Source organism: Carettochelys insculpta, chromosome 1 (assembly GCF_033958435.1).
Source record: "Carettochelys insculpta isolate YL-2023 chromosome 1, ASM3395843v1, whole genome shotgun sequence".
In the NCBI taxonomy this organism is placed as follows: Eukaryota; Metazoa; Chordata; order Testudines; family Carettochelyidae; genus Carettochelys; species Carettochelys insculpta.
The window spans coordinates 88442572-88458972 of NC_134137.1; the positions used below are offsets into that span (position 1 = coordinate 88442572).

The 16401-nt window shown below is 38.8% G+C and overlaps 1 protein-coding gene across 7 annotated transcripts in view; it reads right to left on the reverse strand.

Annotated features, from left to right (window-relative positions):
- MYCBP2 (MYC binding protein 2) overlaps positions 1-16401 on the reverse strand; it is a 354939-nt gene that overhangs the window by 43811 nt on the left and 294727 nt on the right. For all 7 annotated transcript variants that reach the window (XM_074989094.1, XM_074989085.1, XM_074989075.1 and 4 more), the window contains 10 exons: positions 14550-16193; positions 13544-13713; positions 10707-10951; positions 8932-9099; positions 7817-7974; positions 6634-6833; positions 5864-6013; positions 2893-3053; positions 2097-2253; positions 1090-1314 (listed from right to left, as the gene is read on the reverse strand). In XM_074989094.1, coding sequence (XP_074845195.1) covers positions 1090-1314; positions 2097-2253; positions 2893-3053; positions 5864-6013; positions 6634-6833; positions 7817-7974; positions 8932-9099; positions 10707-10951; positions 13544-13713; positions 14550-16193 — 3278 coding nt within the window. The remainder of the gene's footprint in view (positions 1-1089; positions 1315-2096; positions 2254-2892; positions 3054-5863; positions 6014-6633; positions 6834-7816; positions 7975-8931; positions 9100-10706; positions 10952-13543; positions 13714-14549; positions 16194-16401) is intronic.

The following is a 16401-nucleotide window of genomic DNA, read 5'->3' on the forward strand; positions in this document are numbered from 1 at the left end:
TTTCAGTAATAATATAAAGTGAGCACTGTACACTGGATAATCAGTATATATGAATCGTGGAAAAACATCCAAAACATTTTATAAATTTTATTTAGTCTACTGGTTAAAGAATGCGATTAATTTTTAAAATCACCTGTTTTAAAAAAATAGAGCAAGCAGTCCTGTAGCAACTTAAAGGCTAACAATTTTATTTAGTTAACTGCAATTGACAGTTCTAAGTTAAACATATTTGAAACTTCCCCTACATTTAAATATTCAGTGTGATACAGATAATATATCAGTTTTCAAGAGAAAAATAGAAATTTGGCAATAAGACAGTGACAGTCACGGCCTTCTGGTACTCAGAAGGCAAAGGATGCCATGTGGAATTGTCAGAACAAACTCTCCAATTTGGATTTTTTTGCAAAAAGAATCAGCATGAAAAGAGTTAATAATGTGAATACTTACTTTCAATGATTGGGTTACACAGTTAACTATCCACTAAGAATGAGAATTTGGACTTCTTATTACAATACAATGGAGACACACATCTCTGAGAGCTGGAAGGGACCTTGGGAGGTCATCTAGTCCAGTCCCCTGCCCTCTTGGCAGGACCAAGCACCACGCCTGGCATCTATTTGCCCCAATACCAAAATGACCTCCTCAAGGATTGAACTCACAATGCTGGGTTTAGTTGGCCAATGCTCAAACCACTGAGCTCTCTCTCCCTCCAGAGAGAGATACTTCTTGTTCAGCCAGTTGTGAAGACAAACAAGTTTATTTACACTTGCAGGATTCAGTGCTGCCTGTTTCTTACTTACAATGTCACCTGAAAGCGATAACAGGCATTCATGTGGCTCCCCTATTCTCAGGCCTTATGCAGACTACTGAACACACAGAATCACTTTACATTCTGTTTATGTTTAGAAGCTTTTCTTTATAACAAAAGAAATTATAAACTTAACTTCTCAAAATGGGATTTATATTCAGGAGTAGAATTCTAAATTAAATAGGATGGAGAAAGTGCTGAGGAGGATTAATAAAATTGTGACTGAATAATCCATAAGGTCCTGATTATGCATTTTTAGTAAACAGACTTTTCTTTCTTACCCCAAGATCTCGGGAATTGTCCACGTGAACAGACACATAGCGAGCATTGATTCCTTTTACACAATTAATTGTGATGTTTTTAGTTTTATTTTTATCTTCATCTCCTGACTCCCAGAAAGTTTCTGTGGATCCATCTGTCAAACTGCCAATCATGGCAGGTCGGCTTGACGTTTTGATGTCAACAATGCTGGTTAGATCTTTTAGGCAAATTACTATACACAACTCCTGTTTAAAAAAAAAAAACAGATAATTTAAAAAAACTCAGAAATGAAGCCCAAGTAAAATAAGTCAAACTCCTTTAAAAGCAATTTTTGTTAAGATGAATAAATCCTCTAAATTAAAAGAAGAAACCTGTGCATGAGTAAATTGTATGACCAAATCTCCTGGTTTACTGAGTTCCAGCCACCAGGATTAAAACTGGGAAATGCTTTCAGTTGCTAACGTGTATTAAGAATTGGAAACAATGCTCAGCTTATTTTTTTCTATTCAATTCCCACAGCCTCTCTGTCCTATAGTTTTGTTTACAGATGCTCATTAAAAAGCAGTGATGCTTGCCTTCAAAAGAACAAAGGGAAAAAAAGAAGAAATATAGAAGGAAGAAGGGACTGGAAATAAGTGGAGGTAGGAGAAAGGACATGAGTTTTAACACAATTTTTCAATGAATTTAAATTCAAAACATAAGAGGCCATATACCTCCTAACCCTAGAAACCAGAACAGAGATGGTCGCTGCTCCAAAATAACAATTTGAATGAAGCTCAGATTGAGGGATAATACTTGAATTTTTAAATATTACAATTTGAATACCAGTCACAAAGGCCCTGGTCATGATGAATTACTGATATAAAATAAAATAAATTGCAATTTTAACTGTAACGTAATATATATATGTAATAAAGCATGCTTACTAAAAAAAAAGAAAAATAAAGCAGTTTGATTATAGTGATGAAGATTATTTACTAATTCATTTTGATGTACAATTTGTGACATTTATTGATATAAGACTTACCTGACTCATGGCTTCAAAGCCAGACTGTACACTGATACTAAAGCTTTCTTCACTATCTCCATCATCAGATTTGGACAAAATGTTGTTAATATGATGAAAGACATTGCTCTGATGCAGGAACTGGTGGTCTGACTGTTTGAATTTGAGGCTCCAACATCTAAAAAAAACACATTAAAAGTAAGTTTTTTTCCACCCCCAGTATCAGTGCACTCTTGCAAGCACCATTAGTATTTACATTTTTTTAATTATTGCATAATTTTAAAATGTAAGCTTATATAAACATTGTAAAAGAAACAATCAGGATCAGAAACATACTGTATATAATCCTTCAGATGTCAAGAAGAAATATTCGTCTGCAAGGCAAAAAGCCTAAAGCAAGGGTATTCGTTATAGTCACACCGGTGTTGACTTCAATGACAATTATTCCTTATATTCCTTTATTGTAGCTATAACACCAAAATGAAGAACACTGAAAATTTTGGAGAATACCCAAATATGACAGAATTTTCAAATGAAAGGTATTAAGCTATATAAGGGTTTTGTTTATATACTAAAGAACAACAATATAATTATTTTTACACTAAGGTGATGGACATGGTGCAAAATTTAAAATTAAACACTTTTTTCCTTTACAAGCTTCTTGCTTCTACCAGAAATAAAGAAATATTCTTTTCTTTGCAATAGCGTATCCAGGCATTTTAGACTTCTAAAGTACACTGCAAAATTTTCTAAGAAGTTAGTTTACAACAGTGGGATGTCTTGGACCTCCCATACTTTTTCCCTATTTTGTACCTACCTTAGGGCCATTTGTTGCAATGAACTGCCACTGGGGAGAGACATCATAAGATCAGAGATGGTCTGAAGCAGGCGATGGAAAGTGTGGGGCAATGGATGAGCTGCTTCGCCAGCAATTACTATATCTGACAGAGGATGTTCACACACTCTTGTGTCTTTCTCCTAAGATTCAAAAAAATTAAGTTACACTGGTTCTGTTAATAAGAAGTTTTCATAAAACATATATTTTGGGATAAAAATGTTAGCATTCTGATTAAGAGTTCATTTAAAAATACATCCCAGAGATTTAATTATCTCCTATCAAATTGTCATAAACTTCTGGAAAAACACAGGTAGAGATTACATTAAAAAATCTACACAGATTGCACAGAATCTAGATAGAAATGCACAGTTAGTATTGAAACCATGCAGTGACCATATGAGTAACCATTTTAGAATTTGTAAGGTCCCTGATTAGTTTAAACTAATTTTTAAAGTAACATTTCATTTTTTTCATCCCTCCTGTGTCCCTACCATAACCCTATTGTACTTCCATTTATTTTTAAAATTAAACTCTTATTTTCCCAAGTTTACTAAATAACTCGGGTTTGAGATTACTATACCATTCTTAAAATGTATTTTATCCTAAAATTTATGAAACACACTCAACCTTTATATAAGCTTAATATACTCTTTGCCTGGAAATTTCAATTTGCCTGGAAAATTCAAATTTTCCACTTTTTTTTAAGTGCACACAGGATACCAGTCTTGCAGCGCTGCGAGCATTTATCTGGCACGTGACACCAACTGTCCCTCCCTTCCTCCATTTCCGTGGAGAAATACATTGAGACTCTGAAGCAAAGGGAGCACCATCTTGAAGAATGTCAGTTACTGCACCAGGTGAGTAACTACCTCCTCCCTGAGGCGTGTCCCTCTGGGTGCTCCCCTGTAGATGACTGTTAGCCGGTGGCTGGGTAATGTGCGGTGAGGTACCAACTATGCCCTTGTTATCATCCAAGTTTAAAACTACAAGAGCAGAGAGCTCGTCGGTGGGAGGGGGCAACGAGCAAGCTGGCTTGTAAGGGGGAGACTCTGTCTGGCTACAATGACTAAAAAGCAGTACCCTGTTTTTGTGGAAGGCGAGGGCTCCAGAAATCACCTAGGAATATTGGAGAGCATTGCCAGGCCAAATTTTGTGTCCTGAGTGGCATGTTTTTCTATGGCATAATTTTTAGTCAATATATGCACTGAAGCCCATGTGGTTGCTCTACATATATCTAATATTGGTACACTTTGTAGGAATGCCAGAGAGATGACCATTGCCCTAATGGAGGTGGGCACACAGGTGTAAGATCAGAATGCCGTTCTTTGAGTAGCATAGGTGGATGCATAATGAAATCCACTTTGACAGCCTCTGCCTGCAGATGACTTGTCCTTTAAATTGCTCTGTGACAGAAAGAGTCTAAGAGATTTCCTGAATTGTTTTGTCCTTTATATGTAAATTGCAAATGCTCTCTGAACATCTAGGGTGCAGAGACGAGTAGCGCTGGCATCTGAATGAGGCGTGGGATCCGGACCACAGCTTGTCTGGATCCAGGCCCCACAGTTCAGGGCGCCCTCCATACATTCAACCCACAGTGGGGTGGAGGTTTTGGTGCCCTGAGTCTCACAGGTCACATTAGGCAAGCTGCAGTCTAGATCCAGACCATGGGTTCTGCCAGGGGTTGGAAGGGGCCTCCTCAGCCTGCCTGAAGGCTTCCTACCGCTGCTCTGATTGGCTGGAATTGCTGGGTGCCTGGAAGCAGGAGGTGCAGAGTCATGTGGGGTGTGTTGCAAAGGTAAGGTGCATGCCCATCTCCCAGCGCTTGTGACCCCCTCCCATCCAGATCCCCCTCCCACTCCAACTCCCCACCTGCACCCTGATCTTGGGCCTCCTTCCCAGACCCTGACACCTCCTCTTGCAGACCTTGCACCCAAAACCCTCTACCCCCTCCTGCACCCATCACCCACCCAGACTCCCCACCTGCGCCCTGCTCCTGCCCCCCTCCCAGACTCCATAAGCCAAGCCCTCCTGCACTCTTCCTCTCACCTAGACCCCCTACCCCACTCTTCACTTACACCCCTCCTGCCAAGATCCTCCACCCACAGCCCATTCCTGCACACTCCCTCCCAGAGACCACAACAGTGAAGGCTTTTTAGGTTTTGTTTTGTGTTTTTTGTTGTTGTTTTTTTTTCTTAAATTCTCACTTCTGTGGTCCCTGACTGATTTGTCTACAAACCGAAAAAAGGTTGACCCTTGACCTGATAAAGGCTCTCCACCACTGCTCCTTGCTGACGGGAGAGAGCTCTCCTACTGGTATTATGAAACCAACTTTGTGAGAGGTGATAGATAAGATGGCAGGAGAAACTGTCCTGCCAAGATAGTGCTATACACTCTGGCGCTTAGGTCAACATCACTTTTGCTGCTCAAGGGGGTAGGCTCATTCACACCCCCGAGAGACATAAGTTATGCCAATATAACCTTTGGGTTAGACAAGCCCTAAGAATAACATGTTTTCCTGAAGAAACTTTCCCTCAATTTTCTGGTAAGCAATCTAAGAAGCACAGTTTTTAATTACTATATTTGTAAAAAAACCTGCATTTTCTAGAATAGGGAATGGTTTAAACAGCTTAAGTTTAAAAATAATGTATTAAAACAAACAGTAATGGATGAGCAAATGATTATTAATTCAACAGTTATTAGATGTAAATAAAATTTAAGGATGAACAACAAAAACAATTAGTAAGTACAATATACATCTGTTCAGGAAAAAAGTGAACTAAAATTTCCCATTCTACAGTTGAGATTGTTTTTCACTAAAAGCTACACAACACTCAATATCTTGTTTTCTCTTTTACACATCCAGAACATATGTATAAAGTGACTGTATAGACATATTTGCAGTTTCTGTGAAATGCTTCATTTATGCATAGTATGCTAAAGTCTCTCATACTTGCTCTGCATTTTCTTTGTTTGCTTTGTTCTCCTCATCCTCATCTTCCTCAGGTTCCATCGGAGCAGGTGTCAGTGAAGCCACAAAATGCCATAAAATATCATGAAGAGAAGTTGTTTGAATGACATTACAGAGAAGCCAGTTAAAAGCCTAAAACAAAAATGTAGATACAAAGGTACAATTTCGGTAAGGAAAGTCGGGAGGGTATGGATGTAGAGTTCAACAAAAAGATTTATTTTAAACATTTCACAGGAGAACAAGTATTTTTGAAAAGCTATGAAAAAATACTCCTATGCAAGCCCTAAAGTAAAGTTAGAAACTATGTCTTACAATGACACAAATACATCACAGGGAGTACTGAAGGCTTGCATACACAGATGGTATGCAAGAAGCTGGGGGTTACATCTGCAGTGCTCGAGCCTGTCATACTAACAGATCACGTGGACCCCGCTACAGTACAGTACTTCAAAACAAAGCTTGAGGAAAAATAAGTCCCTTAGGTCCATTTCAGGATCAGAGAAACACTGACCATCCAAAATATCACATTTGCAGTTAACATTTCTATTTTTATATTTCTGACTTGGGAAATATTATTAGGACTTCTCAGACTAGTTTTAAAACTTGCCAGAAGTCCCATTTTTTGATTAAATTAAAAAGCATTATATTTTATATATTAGTATGAAATTTGATCTTAATATTACTTTCAAACTTCTCTGAAAGGAGGACAAATAACCAATGTGTCATTTTATTACAGTTAAACATATTAATACCTCCATAGCAAACACTCGGCAAGCAGATTTCCGCAAAGCTTGTTTCATTGCTATTTCAAGTCCTTCCAGATCATGGTGCTGGATTACAAATGCCAAAACTGGCCACTGGAAATTTCTCTCTCCTTTAGAAAGAGAGCTGTGAGCGGAGATTAACCGAGAAAGTTCAGGAGATGGATGTCGCAGGAGAGAGGATCCCACTTCTATTTAAAAGTATAAAAATATTATACATATTAGATTTGGGGTAATTGTTTTTACTGCAGCTATAAAAATAAAAGTACCAGTTTACCATTATTCTGAGAACAGCAAATCTAGTATACAGGGTCTATTTCTTCCTTGTAGAACAATATAATACAACCCCTAAGGCAAAAATATGGTGCTTCACTTCAGGTTTAGCAGACACTAAGAATTGCAAGACTGCTTCCTGAGTTTTTAAAACCAAGCAGAACACTCCAAGGAATTCACTTCAGACCTCAGTTCCTGAGCTATTCTTAATACTCCGCATACAACTTACATGTAGTTAATGTTAGCCAAGCTATTAGTATCCAGAACTTAGAAATTAATGGATTTTTCTGTTCTCTGTCAATTCCAAAATGTATACAAAGATTCAGATTGAAACAAAACCAACCTTTGGTAAGCTTTTCTGTAAATCAAAGTCAGAAAAGAATTTGAACAAGATCTAACCATAGCAACAGAGAGGTAGCTGTGTTCGTCTGTATTCTAATAAAACAAACCCACAGTCATGTAGCACTTAAAAGACTAACAAAATAATTTATCAAGTGACAGACTAACAAAATAATCAAACTAAAATATTTCATTTTGATTAGACCTGGAATTTTCCAGTTCAGTTTTGGGCACTGGATAGAAGGAGGACTAGATTCACAAAGTGAGCAGAGACTGAGAAGTAGGAGACTTTCTTTAGCCCAGCAGTTTGAGTGCTTAACAAGGACATGGGAGACCCAAGTTTCAGTTCCTTTTCCTGATGTGGTAAAGACATTTTAATAAATTAGTCACTGACAAAGCCTGTCCTGTTCTATTATACAACTTTATAACAAATGGTATTGTTTTTTTACCGTTTTTCATGAAAGAACTGTAGTCTTATCTATCCTTAAACTCTATTTTTTTTAAATTAAAAATAGACATTTTAATGTTAATCCTTTCTCTGCTTTAAGATCTCTATTTTTACCTGCATCACCACTGTTGACTCTTCTTCTGGGAATGGCCTTAACTCGTGCAGGTAAAATTGAGTGCTGTTTGTCATATTCTGATGCAACAACTGAGTATGATCTTTGAAAGACTGTGCGCTTTGCCAGGTCTGTATCTGTTATTGGACTGGTTTCCAAACTGCAAAGAAAAGCAAGTAGTGAGGTCATAAAAACTGTTTTTTGGGTGTTTCAATGATGACAAACAGACAAAATTCACAACTGCACTATTATCATTAAAAAGACTGTTATAAAGACTGGAAATGAAGCAGACTAGAAAGCAGCAAACATTTAATTAATGACATTATTACAGATTTATGAAAGTTTATCTTATGGAACTTCATAACTACATGAAGAAATTCCCACAAATTCCTTCAACATGCACATTGCTAACATATGCATATTGTATTTTTTAAAATGCATAATTATGATGTGACAAGGTAAACACAGAAAACACAAATATCTAATGGGTTGAGAAGCAAAGAGGCATCCAAAGAATTCAGATGAATACGTTTCAGAAAAATAAATTCATCAAAAGAGTTTGTATGGCTAAATTTATGACATAGACACAGTTTTATAAACTCCAGAGGCCTCCTACATGAAATTTGAAAAATTTGTTTAGTGGGGGAAATAAAGTTCCTATTTCTGCAGAGATCTGTTGACCAGATACCTTATTCTTTTTCCTGAAGGTAGTTCTGGTTAAACACTGGCATTCAATACATATGTTTTTTAGACACCAAGTTCCACAAAACAGAAATAAACATAATATTTGGGGTCATTATGACCTCCTGATATACAAAATATCCTAGATTTTGTTTGCTTCATTACTAAAATTCACACTTGTACAAATTAGTTTAAAGTTTTCAATAGAATTGGAGGTGGTGCTAAAAATATTTGACAGACTGTTCTTCTGTAAACAAATCCAATTTCTGGTAACCTATAAACCAAAAATATGCACAAGTTATGATCACAATTCAAGGGTTGAGCTGACCTGGTATTTTGATTACCTAGTGCAGCAACAATTCCCATTACCCTTGTATTCAGTTCATTGTTGTGCTAGTATGCTAGCTAACAGGTATCAAGAACTACATTGGCATACCTTGGTGGCATGGATTTCATGTTACTCTCTGGTTCCTCAAAGACGTTAGGACTTGCATCAGGAGTGACTGATATGTATGGTGCAGGCACTGAAGTTGAACGCAGATATCTCATCTCATCTTGGAAGAGATTGTCATCTTGATATCCAGCAAAATTTTCATGATGATGCCTGCATTAAAGCAGATATTTAAACTATTGATGATGATTTGTATTATCGTACTGAATCATAGAGCTTAGGAATCCTACTGTATCAGAACCCCGAAACGGTAGGCATTGTACAAACCCAGAAGGAAGAGCTGTCAACTGAATTTGAGCCTAAACTGGTTGTGGCCTTTAGGAACTACTGCAACGTGAACATTAATATGATGCTGAAGCAGTGAGCTAAAGCAGTGGTTTTCAACCACTGTACCATGACACACTGGTGTGATGTGACAACTGTCCAAGTGTGCCATGAAGTTTTGTCAATTTCCCCTCACCGCTGCCCTTTGCAGAGCCGCTGCAGGGGACAGAGAGGGAGAACTGACAACCCCGCACCAGCTGGGACTCAAGCAGAAGGCTGCCTGAGTCCCTGCTGGTGTATGTTTTGTCAATATCCCCTTGTAGAAGCTCTTTGTAGAGCCACTGTGAGGGGAAAAGCCCACCCAACAAGAGCCCATTTACACTGGGAGGCAGATGAAATGCTGCTTCCTGGCACAAATGGGCTGCTGGGGAGCCTGCACCCCCACCCTGCTGTGCCAAAGGGAGAGAGAGGGAGGGTAGGAATCTTTTGGAGCTGGATCACAGTTTAAATGCTCACACCTCCTCTCCCCCATGAGTAAAAAAGTGGGTGTGCTATGGAACTGTTTGTCCTATTAAAGTGTGCCCACTGAGCTAAAGAATAGCCTATCTAGTTGTGGATGACTTTATCATTTGCTCATGTTCTGCAAACAGCATGGCCTCAACATGATCCACCTAGGACTCAAACTTTGGGCTTGTCTACACTACTACCTTCCTTCGAAGGAAGGATGGTAATTAGGGTGTTGGGAGTTTACTAATGAAGTGTTGCCATGCACAGGCAGCACTTCATTAAGCAAATTCCTCCCCCTCCCCCCCGCGGCAACTTCAAAAGTTTTAAACTTCGAAGTTTTAAAATTCTGAGGAGTAAGGGCACTTCGAAGTACTGGCAGGTGAGCCGCAGCTAGACATGCTGGTACTTGGAAGTTGTCCTGGGGGGGGGGAGGGGGAGGAGAATTTGCTTAATGAAGTGCTGCCTATGCACAGCAGCACTTCATTAGTAAACTCCCAACGCCCTAATTACCACCCTTCCTTCTAAGGAAGGTGGTAATGTAGACAAGCCCTATATGTACTAATTTGAAATATACTGGGAAATACAAAGGGTACAAGATTAAATGCTCTGAATTGAGGAGGAGAAGGAGGAGGCAGGAAGGGTACATGGATACAGTGTTCAAGTCATAAATGTGAAACTTACTACGGAGTACTGCTACCAAGTTTTTAAATCACTGAAATATCAGCATTGAGAATTATTCAGCAAGCATCGAAAAGTGTATTACGACATCTCCCAATTCACAACCTCTGATCCACAGAGCAACTTCAATTTAAAAAGACGTAAAACGATATATAGAGAGAAAGCCAACATAATAAATAGTCACAGAAATACTTTCAAAAAGCAGTACATTTTTTATATATACATTTTAGTTTAGAACATAAAATACACATTTTATTTTTATTCGAACATCATGAATAAATGGATTTATGAACCCATGAATAACTAATTACCTTGCCAAAGTCTGCAGATAGAGGCATGGCATTTTAATGGGAAACTCCTCAGAAATTCCTTCTTTAACACTGGGAAGCTGAGACTGGAATGGTTTTGCAGGATGATAGCACAAAATACTGGGCTCAGCAGCACTGCTCAGGGACAGCAAAAACAGAGCATTGGCTTTAATCACTTGATGAGCTTCCATGGTTGGCAAGGCACGAGGAGTCTTAACTTGCATCGGCTTTCTTCTGTATTGTTTAACCTAGAATATAAAAAGCTTACATTTTTACATCAGTAGTTCATTATAGTTAAGGAAAACATTTAGACAGTTATTTTTTAGTAAAAGGCAAGGACAGGTCACATGTACTAAAGAATTCATATGTCCATGACTTTTAGCATAGACATCCACGATGACTAAATCTCTGTTCTTAAGACCCAGCTGCTCTAGGAGGTCCCTGCTCCAGTTGTGTGTCCCGACTGGCCGTGGCAGCCGCTTACTTCAAGGCCCCCAGGGACCACCCTCCCAACAGCCCATTCGGCCATCTGCCAGACTGTTGCTCCTCAGTCAGTCCTGGGTGCTGCCCCAAGGACTGAAGTTCAGAGTCAACTACCTGTGAAAGCCACTGGCCAAGTGTGTATTTCATCTCCCTATTGCGGCTGGTCCATGTGGATGGCAACAAACTACCATTTCTATCAAGTACTCTCTTAGCTTAAGAGGCAAAGGTCTACACACACTGCCTAAAGGATATAATGTTGCCAGTGACCCATTAAGGTATCACTATGATTTTACGTGATAAATACAATTCTGTTTTTCAGTTTCCTTTTCATAAAGCCTAAAAAATTACACCTAAAACAATGCTAAAAATAATATTAAGGTTACAGACTCAAGCAATGCATCCTCAAGTCATTCTCTGCCCCCTGCACACATGCATTAACAGCAAGTCTTTAATTTAGTAGTTGCTACAGATGCACGAGCTCTGGCCTGTGCCTCCAGTCTATAATGAGTCCCTTGGCAGTGACCTGTTTAGTACACCATGCCCCTGGGATCCACAAAGTTCCAGAGTGGCAGAGCCTCGACATTTAAGGCTCCAAGACTAGACTTGCAGCACCAGCCACCCCTGTGGTTTTTAATGACTTCCTACAGTGAATCCATGCCAGCTCAGACTCTTTTTTTTTTCTTTGGGTCAGGAGCATTTTCTTTATTTACATATAGAAAACATTGCCCAAAGTATTGTTTACTTCAGAGGAATGAACCTGGACAAGTGGGTGGCACCAATACCAGGTCGGCCGTGCTTCACTGGAAAACTCGCCCAGGTAGTGGCCAATCATCTCGGGCTTTATTTCCACCTGACTGAACGTCTTGCCATGGTACACTCCATCTGTGCTGCCCACAGAATACTAAGTGTCCAAGATAGTTTTGAAAATTGGACTCAGGCACATGAAAAATTTACTCAGAGATCATATTGCTGGTTATCTCCTCTGAGTCTTATTTCTGTGGATCTCACCCATATATGAGAGACTTCTTGCTGTAAATTCCTTTGCAACTGGGTCTCAGTACAAGAGTTATCCCTAGGTAGAGGATTTTCAAATGAAGGGGAAGTCTGTTTTCTCCTCTCTTTGAATCCCTTGAAAGGCTATATTTATAAAGTCCTTGAGTTTCAAGCCTGGACTGCATTTCTCTCACAGAGCAAATGGTTCCCCAAATCTCTTGCAATTGTTCGTCTCTCTCTTTTGGGGAGTGCAACACCTGATGGGAAGAACTATGGCAAAGTATATAAGTGTTCTGTGACAGACATGCACTCAGAGGAGTATACCATAGAACAGAGCTGCAGGCAGCAGACAGGTGTCAAAGGAAAGGTACATCTCCCCACCCTAGCTTATTCATGTCCACTTTGTGGTTCTTCATTCCTGTAGGTAAAAGAGGACCCTGTTGAACAGGACTGCATCAGTACTTTGATCCAACTGCCCATCTTTTCCTGGGTGACAGATTTTTCTGGAAGCTGGCTATCTTTATGAGCATGACTGGAACAAGGTGACTAGAACAGACAGACTCTGGGTTTATTGGTGTCTCATGTGAATGCTGTGGAACATCTGTAAACAGGGGTATGTACTGGTCTACAAGAACAAAGGAAAATTGCAACATGTTCTCTCACTCTAATTCATGTCAGTTAGAGTTAAAAGAGAAACATTTCCCGCCCCATTCCTGGGCTAAAAACTCTGACAAATGCCCGGACCTCATATTGAGAGGGGACACTGAAGTGTACTAAAACCATCTGAGGTTAAAAACTGTGTTCGTAGTTTCATAACTTAAGTTAGGCAAATTGGTATTTACTGTGTATTACCCAAGCATATATCTTTGCTTTGTATATAATTTACAAACTAAATTTATACAAAGTACTTTAAGAAACCTTCAAGAGCACAACAAACATTTGTAACAAGATAAATTGGCGACCCTACTGGTTATAAAACACAAACAGCTTAAATTAGCATTGAACTGTACCATCACATCCTGTTATTTGCTAAATAATAACTTGTTCAAAGATATTTGCTCACAAGATCTCAACTTCTATATTAAAATATGTTAGCAGAACATTCAAAACGAATTTACAAAACCAAATTTGAAAATAAGTACACTGTAAAATAATTTGAATTAACAACTAATCAGCTATGACTTCTTCTCACCCTCAAATTCAATCTGAAGAACACCACAAGAAGTGTTAATTTAAAAAAAAAAATCAAAGTACATTAAAACTACTTTTCTTAAAAGGGAACATTTCATGACACTGAGGTATCCTGAATTATCAAGATACACCTGAACTATTAAAGCTAATACTGGAGAAACAGATAAACCTACCTTTTCTCTTGCTGCTGCTTGCTTTTCACGGAGGTATTTTTCTCTGCATCGATCACAAACCAGATACCAAGTGCTTCCTCCTATACCACCATCACCACAATTGCCAGCCCATCCTCCACAGAAGTGTCCAATGCTATTATAACCTTGACCTCCTGCATATCGGCCACAACCTTGAAATAGTGGAAATATGATCCATAAAAATAGCTTTATTTTTAGGAATAACAATTAATACTTCCTGTCCCTTTCTGTAAACAGGAAGGAGGATACTCATTTTCTTTCCCTTAGACAATTTTCTCAAATTCATTTTTCAAATGCCTATAATGTGGTCCACTGAAAAGTTTCATCAGAGCACTCCAGCACACACTCCAGCACTTCACACAGAGGACTATTTCTCTGTCACATTTCAACTACCTACCTGCCTCCTCCCCTGTAACTCAATTTTAGAACAAGTGCTCTTCACAAACAACAAAAGCAAAAAAGGAGGCAAAAGTAAACTCCCTCCACCCCCACTCTTCTCCTGAACAAAGTTCAAAGATGTTCAAAGCCGCCAAAAATCTTCAGTCTTTTCCAGAGCACAGGGCTGGAAAATGTTCAAGTTTCAGAAAGTTATCAGTGACTAAAAATACTAGGTTGTAATGGAAATGTTGACTACTTAGAGCTCCTAGTACAGTTTCTTTCTTGTTTTTCTTTTTCAAATATGTTTATCTCCTCTCATTTCCTCCACGAACTCAGAAGCTGATATTTTAGATTAAAATTGTGTCACTTAGTTGGTACATTAAACGCAGAAAAGCACTTAAATACACCTGTAATTTTAAATGTGAGTGCTACACACGTGTGCAAGCACACAATCACTTGCTCAATCAAGATCTTTAATTTCTTTATTGTTTTAAGTAACAATTCCCAGTATGGCTAAAGGGACATGACTTACTATCATCACAATAATTACTTCCAAAATACAAAACTATGTGAAAAAAATGAGTGAGGACTACGGGAAAAACAGTCTTACCTGGATGAGCTTGTCTCATGTGGTAAGTCACAGGATATGGGTGAGATTCTCCACATAGCTCACAGATGGTATCTTTCTCAGGTCCTCCCACTGCAAGTTGGGCCATCTCACCAAAAAGATTTCCCCTTGGCCTAGCCTCAGCCTTTTCTTTTTTCTTTTTCTCCTTTTTGATTTTCTTGTTATCTTTGTCACTTTCTTTCTTTTTTAATACTGCACAGGAACCAGGGCTCGGGAAAATCATGTTCTGGGATGCTGCTTTGATAGTTGCTAAAGAAATATCTTCCCAAAAAGCTACCAAATGCTGCAATGTTAAGGGAAGAGGAGACTTAGATTTCATTGTATAATGACTGGATGTTTCAAATGAGATAATTTCAGTTTTTCCATCCTCGCATTTCTCATGCAGAGGTGGTTCTTTAAGCATAGACAGGACCTTGTTTTTGTTGATACTGCCCATTTTAGATATGTCTGGACCATGAGGTGCAATGTTAAACATATTAAGAGCAGATGATATTTCCAGTGAGTGTCGATTTTTCAACTTAGTTTCTTTTTCCTCTGTAGGTTGTTGATTGAGACTGCTTCTTATTGGTGCATGCTCTTTAGAAAGCTCTGGATTAAACTTCAAAAAAGATGAACAAGCCATAGCATCATGGACTATTCCTTCATGCCACAAGAAAGAAGCAAAGACAGCTCTGGCACATTCTGCAACAGATGGTGACATTGCTTGCTTGGCTGGTTCTATAGATTTGGATCCGTCTCCTTTGAAAAGTAAGCCAGATTTTTCTTTTTTGGGTCTGATGTGCCTGCTAGTACACTTACGGCTTACTTTTGGAGAAGCTCTCATATCTTGCTCTTCTTTCATTGGTGCTTTTCCTATGCTAAAATGAATTTTATTAGAACTGTCATCCACAATTTTGAATTCGGTGTTATCATCACATGTGCTATCTGTAATACTATTAGTCTTTAAAGTACTGGAAGTGCAAACTTCAACAACCTCACTGTGAAGGTTTTCTTGCACAACATGAGGGGAAGGAGCTCTATTTTCAGTTTCAGTCACAGGTTTTGCATCTTTTGAGAGAATTTTTGGTTTGGGTGAAGTGGACCTTCCCCTTAATGGCTCTGTTAGTGGTACCTTCTTCTTGCGAAGTGTGTCTGGATCTAGTGTGTAAGAGTCTGATTTGGATCGTTCCCGAGGAGGATCAAGCTTTTTTACAGGGGCTGAAGCTTTCTGAGGTAGCGTCTTATCATGTGGAGATGATGATCGAGGAGAACTAGCACCAGATGTGCTACATCTTCCTGCGAGTGTCTTTGGCTTTGGTGAGGAAGACCGTGCTCCTGGTCCTGGAGACTCTGCTCTTAGACCAGAACTTGTCCTCCCATCAGATTTTAGTGTCTGCAAAGTGTTATGGTTTGGAGATAATGATCTACTATGAGAATCTGACCTCAACTTTGCAGCATCCGATTTCAACATAAGAGATTCACTGGCAGATAAACCTTCTGTGCTCCTTAATTTTTTCTGGTCAGCAACTGTTCGGATGACACGTCCATCAGGTTTTGGTGACCTGGTCTCAGCCCTGTGTTTTGATATGTCTGATTTTCCTGCTGGAGAAACTGGTCTAGCAGCTGCTGTGAAATTCACTCTGTCACCTGTATGGTACATTTATAGTAGAAATTATTACTACATTTTGTAATCAATAACCATTACAATACAAATTAAGAGGCACACAGTTGAACACAGACAGAACTCAATCAGGTGTTTCTGTTAACATCCTAATGTGCCAAAAGAGCTGGGGAAAAAAGGATTTAAAAAAAATTACTATCATACAACCACTGACTACTTAAGACTACTTTGCAA